The sequence below is a fragment of the Manihot esculenta genome, chromosome 14, assembly GCF_001659605.2.
Source record: "Manihot esculenta cultivar AM560-2 chromosome 14, M.esculenta_v8, whole genome shotgun sequence".
In the NCBI taxonomy this organism is placed as follows: domain Eukaryota; kingdom Viridiplantae; phylum Streptophyta; class Magnoliopsida; order Malpighiales; family Euphorbiaceae; genus Manihot; species Manihot esculenta.
This window is the reverse complement of record NC_035174.2, coordinates 12,800,954-12,808,943: the sequence shown is the minus strand read 5'-3', so window position 1 is coordinate 12,808,943 and position 7,990 is coordinate 12,800,954. Positions and strand designations below refer to the sequence as shown.

The 7,990-nt window shown below is 40.9% G+C and overlaps 1 protein-coding gene across 1 annotated transcript; it reads right to left on the bottom strand.

The window, feature by feature from the left end:
* Positions 1-300: 300 nt before the first annotated feature.
* On the bottom strand, positions 301-7,668 carry LOC122721793. The gene is made up of 2 exons (XM_043950710.1): positions 6,914-7,668; positions 301-538 (listed from the first exon to the last, which is right to left on the bottom strand). Exons 1-2 carry the CDS (start codon positions 7,666-7,668, stop codon positions 301-303), a joined length of 993 nt encoding a protein of 330 aa, XP_043806645.1.
* Positions 7,669-7,990: the final 322 nt, after the last annotated feature.

The window sequence follows — 7,990 nt, the reverse complement described above, 5'->3', positions numbered from 1 at the left end:
TCACCATTAAAACATTTCATAAGATCATGTACAAAAGGGATTTATCATACATTGGGGCCAAGCATAATACTAATCCTCATTACAACACTGTACAATACCTTACATTACATTACATTAATTTACATATCATGTCCACTACTAATCTGATACATATACAAGCCTTTTACCCTTGACGATTTCCCGATCTATCCTGAACCTGCAAACCTGGGGGTTAGGGACTTGCAACTCGACTGGTACCACAACTTCGATACCAAATGCCAACGCGAAAGGCGTTTCCTTTTTTGGTGTCTGAGGTGTGGTTCAGAATGCCCACAGGATACTGTTAAGCTCGTCAGCCCAATTTCTCTTGGCTCCATCCAATCGCTTCTTTAACCCCTGGAGGATGGCCCAGTTTGTGACCTCTGTCTGACCATTGGTTTGAGGATGGGCCACTGAGAAAAAATTGTGCCATATGTCCATGTTTGTTGTGAATTCCTTGAAGGTCTTGTAGTCAAACTGCTTGGCATTATCTGATATGAGCACTCTTGGTATCCCAAATCTACAGATGATGTTGCCCCAGACGAAATCTATCATTTTTCTTGCTGTAATAGTGGGGACTGCCTCTGCCCCTAGCCATTTTGAAAAATATTCCACAGCCACTATTACGAACTTCTTCTGCCCCGTGGTCATAGGAAAAGGTCCCAGGAAGTCTATGCCTGATAGAGCATATTTTAGTCCATATTTTCATGATCTTATTGATTTTTATTTGCACCTATTCTATCTAATTTTGTGGTTTTAATCATGGTTTGCAAATATTAGGTGTGAAGAAACAATTTGAAGAAAATGCTCTTAAAAGTGCCAAAGAATGCCAAAAAACAGCCACTTTCGGAAGCACTTTCGGAGGCACTTTCGGAAGCCGAAAGTCACCCACTTTCGGGGGCACTTTCGGCGGCCTAAAGTCAAGTCCAGAGACGAAAGTCACCCACCTTCGGGTGCACCTTCGGCCGCCGAACCTTGCGTCCAGAGCCGAAAGTCCAGCCTCCGAAACTCATTTTAGGCAGCCGAAACCCAATGCACTCTTTCCTCATTCAAGAAGCCATATCTCAAGTTGCCATATTAGAGGAGCCAAACAAGGGAAGTATTTTGAGATCCAAATCTTCAAGATTAACATTCAAATATTGGATTTCAAGATCAAGCGTATTAAGGAAGCCAAATCTTGAAGATCACATGTTTCTCACTTAGTATCATGCACATTCAAAATTCAAAAGGAGGCTTCACCTTCCTTATTAGTGCATGGGCAGCCTCTTAACTCTTAAGGCAACATCTTGAAGACCTTGGACAGCAATTAAAAAGACCAAAGAGCCCCCACTTGCCCCCCATCACATGCATCTCGTTTTTGCCTTCACCCATGCACAAAAAAGGCACATATGGGACCAAGGGCACTTTGGACAGCCTCTAAAAGACTCATGGACTGCTACCAAACCCTAAGGAGCCTCTCAAGATCTATTTAAAGGTTCAAGAAGACAAGAAGAGGCAGATTTTGATCCAAAAAACTCTTCCAAAGTTCGGCAGCCACACTCCAAGGCTCTCCCACCACTTTTGTTCATCTTCTTCCTTCTTTTCTTTAATTTTCTGTTTTGGTTCAGCCATGAGTGGCTGAAACCCTTCTTTCTAGTTGAAGTTTGGTTGAAACTAAGGTTGTTTAAAGGGTTGTGAGATCTGAACAGAAACTTTTGTCTTTGATTTCATTCAATATTCATGCGATTGTGCTTTGATTCCAAGATTGCTTTATTGTTTTGATCAAATTGGCCACTTGATTCTTGATTGCAAAGTTAATTGATTGTTGATTAGGATATTTGTTAGTCCGTAATTGCTGGAAATATTTTGATCTAAGAACACTTGGTGTAAAAACCCAAGAAATTGCATGATCTAACATCATCTCATGCGTTTGAGTAGTTAGGGTTTGGATCTTTCTTGTTCTTCATGCAATTGGCAATTGTTTTGATGCCCATAGCCCAAGGACATTCCTTGGCAATTTGTTGATTAGTAATTGATTAGAGGACGTTCCCTAATCAGTTTGTTCATAAGGAAAGATATGGTGGTGAGAAGCGTCTTCCACCTCCATAACCAACCTATTGAATCAATCAAGATAACCATGTTTCAATGATCAACCCAAACAACCAAAGTGGATTGATATATTCAACTAGACTTTTCTCATATTGATTTCCTCTTTTATTTTAATTACTTACTGTTTTAATTGTTTTCAATAGTTGTTAATCAAATCATCTCAAAACCCCCCTTTTTACTTTCCTTGCACTTTACTTTTGTTCTATTGCGATTACTTGCTTTCCACTGTGTTTTCAATTAGTCTTATTGGTCTTGATTGAGATAAATAAATAGGTAATCAATTCTCTGTGGATACGATCCTTCACCACTGTCTGCAGTTGTAAATTGTAGGTAACCAAGAAGGTTATTTTTGACCGGCTTCGACAACCGCTCCTGTCAAAAATTGGCGCCGTTGCCGGGGAATTGATTTCACTTGTTTGTTTATTTCCTTTCATGACCAAGATCTGAATTATGGATAAGGTAAGTAGATCTGATTTTTCTTTTCTGACATCTTTTATGAAAGACCTTGCCATAGACATAGTGCAACAGGTTCAAGCATCTCAGCTACCAACACCATGTGGGAATTATGCATACGTAGGATATCCAACTAATTAATGTTCTACACGTTATGAGTATGACCAGCCTAGACATACATTTGGAGGATACTATGAACAGCCAAGGCATGATCCATACTATAACACATACAGTCCATATTGGAGAGACCAACCGAACTATGGCTATGTTGAGGCTAACAACTACCAGGATTATCAAGAATATCAAGCCCAACCAGCACCTCCAAGTTCCAATATGCACCTTGATGAAGATAAGATGAGGACATTGGCAGTTACTTTGCAAAGTATGCAACAACAAATGGATCAAATGGCCATCTCATTGAATGCACTCATGTTAAGAAGAGAGCAAGAACTTCAAGATGTGGAGGATGATGAGGAAAGTTGGCAAGTACAAGAACAAGCCTCTGAAAAAACACAACCAGAATATTGTTTGTCCAAACAAACGGAGCAAACAGAACTTGTTGATAATTCAAATATCATTGATTGTTTGAGCAAAGATAATTTTGATATAAAAGATGATATTCTAACCAATGATTCATGCAAGGAAGCTAGCCAAGAAGATGATGAAAGTCAGGAAGAACCAAAACTGAAAGAAACCAATTGCAGCGTCCAACAGGTTGAGGTTGCGCAGACAGAAGACATTCGGCCGCCGAATCCAGTCTACTTTCGGCCGCCGAACCCTGCTGAACTCCAGATGCCAGAGTCTGATGCGCCACTTCAAGAACACATTGCGCAGGCGAAAAACATTCTTCGGCCGCCGAACACTTTTTGGCCGCCGAACCCTACTGACTTGCGGAAGCCGAATCCCTCGCCACAATCCGCTCCGCAAACTGAAGACTTTCGGCTGCCAAATACAAACATTCTTCGGCCGCCGAACCAGACTACCTTTCAGACGCCAGACGCAATCAGCTTTCAGCCGCCGAACTCAGAACTCTTTCGGCCGCCGAATCCGACCACTTTTCAGCTCCCCTTTCATTCCGGTCTTGCGCATAAGGAGCAATCTGAAACTCCTTTCAGCCTTCCAACGCAAACAGCCAATGCTCACAAGGAACAAATGGTGTTCCAAGCACCTAAACCAAAGGAGCATGCAGATCAATGTCTTCCCAAACCTCCGGATAAGGTAGAGTTTGTTTTACCAAATTTTAGTACTAAATTACAGCTACACATAGAGAAACATGAATTGGAGTGCAAAGTTCTGCCCAATCATCTCAAGAATGCAAAAGCTAGAAACACACCTCATCTGAAAGAGGAAAAGCTAATCATGTTACTTCATGAGTACATGGAGAAAGTAGGATGGTTCATGACCAAATCAAAAGGAGTGCTACACTTTTTGCTCAATGCAGTTGGGACGCTTTTCCCTTCCCCAATTACTTGAGCCTTGATCAAGAGGATCGCACCATGCACACCACACCCAGGGGAGTACTCAGTTTCCTTTGTTCTTTTATGTTTCTTATACATTGAGGACAATGCATGATTTAAGTGTGGGGGTGCATATCTCTTAATTTTTACTTTTCAATTTATTTTTGCTTTAATCTTTTGTTTGCTTGCATTAGGAAAATTTTTTCATTTTTGTTATTTATACTTTCAATAAAACACACACAACCACAACCTTCTTCTTCTTTTTGTTTTGCTCTACTCAAACTGATGAACTATATTGAATGAGTCTTTCTTTCCATGACCCCATTGATGTGATAACTCTTTAAACTTATGTTGAATCAATTGCAGTGAGTTGTATTCATGTTTGAGAATTGCCTTTTGAATTGAATCTTAGAGCTTGCCAATGGTGAAAAATATATTGATGACCCTCAATTGATTGAGAATAAATTAAAATTGTGTGAATGAACTTAATGTGACTTGATTTAGCAATTGGTATTGATTTGCCCAATTCATTGAGAGAAAGAAAATTCAGCAAAGGCAGACCTCAAAAGCACAAAATCAAAAACTGTTCCAATGGTCAAAAGACTATGAACAAGGCTAGTAGCCACTTGGATGGGTGACCAACTGAAAAATATAAACCATGACATCAAAAATAGGTTGGTGACCTTTTCAAGCAAGATCTAAAGTGCAAAAGCCTGAATAAAGTACTTCAAGGTAGGGGCAAGTCAATCCAAAAGCTAGAAAAAGTCTTAACAAATTAATGTGCATGTCTCTCTTGAGGAAAACAAATCCTAGCCATGATAAGCAAAGGGAAAAAAGGAAAAGAGGTAAGTAATCTTCATGCATATATTCTTCACTGCAATGCTTCAAAATAAGTGTCTAGAGTATGAGCTTAAGTGGAAACAAGGATCTAGAGTAAGAAAGCTTATTTGACTATGTTTATTTGCTTGAGGACAAGCAAAAGCTTAAGTGTGGGGGTATTTGATAGAGCATATTTTAGTCCATATTTTCATGATCTTATTGATGTTTATTTGCACCTATTCTATCTAATTTTGTGGTTTTAATCATGTTTTGCAAATATTAGGTGTGAAGAAATAATTTGAAGAAAATGCTCTTAAAAGTGCCAAAGAATGCCAAAAAATAGCCACTTTCGGAAGCACTTTCAGAGGCACTTTCGGAAGCCGAAAGTCACCCACTTTCGGAAGCCGAAAATCACCCACTTTCGGGGGCACTTTCGGCGGCCTAAAGTCAAGTTCAGAGACGAAAGTCACCTACCTTCGGGGGCATCTTCGGCCGCCGAACCTTGCGTCCAGAGCCGAAAGTCCAGCCTCCGAAATTCATTTTAGGCAGCCGAAAATGCCTCCCAATGCACTCTTTCCTCATTCAAAAAGCCATATCTCAAGTTGCCATATTAGAGGAGCCAAACAAGGGAAGTATTTTGAGATCCAAATCTTCAAGATTCACATTCAAATATTGGATTTCAAGATCAAGCGTATTAAGGAAGCCAAATCTTGAAGATCACATGTTTCTCACTTAGTATCATGCACATTCAAAATTCAAAAGGAGGCTTCACCTTCCTTATTAGTGCATGGGCAGCCTCTTAACTCTTAAGGCAACATCTTGAAGACCTTGGGCAGCAATTAAAAAGACCAAAGAGCCCCCACTTGCCCCCCATCACATGCATCTCGTTTTTGCCTTCACCCATGCACAAAGAAGGCACATATAGGACCAAGGGCACTTTGGACAGCCTCTAAAAGACTCATGGACTGCTACCAAACCCTAAGGAGCCTCTCAAGATCTATTTAAAGGCTTCAAGAAGACAAGAAGAGGCAGATTTTGATCCAAAAAACTCTTCCAAGGTTCGGCAGCCACACTCCAAGGCTCTCCCACCACTTTTGTTCATCTTCTTCCTTCTTTTCTTTAATTTTCTGTTTTGGTTCAGCCATGAGTGGCTGAAACCCTTCTTTCTAGTTGAAGTTTGGTTGAAACTAAGGTTGTTTAAAGGGTTGTGAGATCTGAACAGAAACTTTTGTCTTTGATTTCATTCAATATTCATGCGATTGTGCTTTGATTCCAAGATTGCTTTGTTGTTTTGATCAAATTGGCCACTTGATTCTTGATTGCAAAGTTAATTGATTGTTGATTAGGATATTTGTTAGTCTGTAATTGCTGGAAATATTTTGATCTAAGAACACTTGGTGTAAAAACCCAAGAAATTGCATGATCTAACATCATCTCATGCATTTGAGTAGTTAGGGTTTGGATCTTTCTTGTTCTTCATGCAATTGGCAATTGTTTTGATGCCCATGGCCCAAGGACATTCCTTGGCAATTTGTTGATTAGTAATTGATTAGAGGACATTCCCTAATCAGTTTGTTCATAAGGAAAGATATGGTGGTGAGAAGCGTCTTCCACCCCCATAACCAACCTATTGAATCAATTAAGATAACCATGTTTCAATGATCAACCCAAACAACCAAAGTGGATCCATATCTTCAACTAGACTTTTCTCATATTGATTTCCTCTTTTATTTTAATTACTTACTGTTTTAATTGTTTTCAATATTTGTTAATCAAATCATCTCAAAACCCCCCTTTTTACTTTCCTTGCACTTTACTTTTGTTCTATTGCGATTACTTGCTTTCCACTGTGTTTTCAATTAGTCTTATTGGTCTTGATTGAGATAAATAAATAGGTAATCAATTCTCTGTGGATACGATCCTTCACCACTGTCTTCAGTTGTAAATTGTAGGTAACCAAGAAGGTTATTTTTGACTGGCTTCGACAACCGCTCCTGTCAATGCCCCATTGTGAGAATGGCCACGGGCTGGATGTGCTGGATTGAGGGGTGGCTGGAATGTTGATTGCATTGGCAAACCTTTGGCACACATCGCATCTTCTAACAAATTCCTCTGTTTCCTTCTTGACTGTGGACCAGTAGTATCCCTGCCTAAAGATTTTGTTTGCCAATGTCCCTACTCCTTCATGAGCCCCGCATATTCCCTGGTGAATTTCTTCCATAACCCTGGTTGCTTTTTCTGGGCCTACGCATCGGAGCCATGAGCTAGATTTCCCTCTTCGGTATAGGGTTCCTCTTAACGTTTGGTAGTTGGCAGCCCGAGCTGCGATTTTCTTTGCCTCGGCTTTATCCTCAGGGAGCTTTCCCTTCTCCAAATATTCGAGGTACGGGGTCATCCAGTTCCGTCTTTTCTCAATCTCCATTATGGTGTTTGCCTTGTCAAAGGCAGGAGTGTTGATGTACTGTATGTACACCTCATCGGGGAGTTGTTCTAGCTCTTCCCTAGATAATCGACTGAGTAAGTCTGCCTCTTCATTTTCTTCCCGAGGTATTCTCTGGTATCTTACCATGATTCCTTGGCTTCTGAGTTCGGCTTCTATGGCCTTTACCCTCGTCAAGTAGTTCTGCATGGTCGGGTCTCTTGCATGATATGCCCCCGTTATCTGACTGATCACTAGCTGGGAGTCGCTATTTATCTCGAGGTCGGTTGCCCCTACTTTCATTGCGATCAACATCCCATTTATCAGGGCTTCATATTCTGCTACATTGTTGGAGGCATTGAAATCCAGGCGCAGAGCATAACAAACTTTGAACCCTTCAGGTCCACTCAGCATTATTCCCACGCCGCTGCCCCCAGCACTGGATGCCCTGTCCACATACAACTTCCAGCTGAATTCCCGGAGGATTGCCTTTCCTTCTCTCCTTCCAATGCTCCTGAGGATGTGTTACCAGGTTCTGCTTGTTTTTCGTTGAAGGAGCACTCTGCTATGAAGTCGGCGAGGACTTGAGATTTTCTGGTTGTGCGAGGTCGGTACTCTAAGCAGTAAGGACTGATCTCAATAGACCAAGCAAGCATCCGACCTGAAGTTTCTGGTCTGTGGAGAATTTTCTTCAACGGCTGGTCTGTCATCACTACTCCTTGATGGCTCTCTAGGT

What these genes read in the sequence shown, in the direction of transcription:
- LOC122721793 (XM_043950710.1), bottom strand. Translation starts at nt 7,668, where the DNA reads ATGCTGAGTGGACCTGAAGGGTTCAAAGTTTGTTATGCTCTGCGCCTG. An exon ending in AGATGCGATGTGTGCCAAAG is followed by an intron (nt 539 to 6,913) that starts GTTTGCCAATGC and finishes CATCATCTGTAG; the next exon opens with ATTTGGGATACCAAGAGTGC.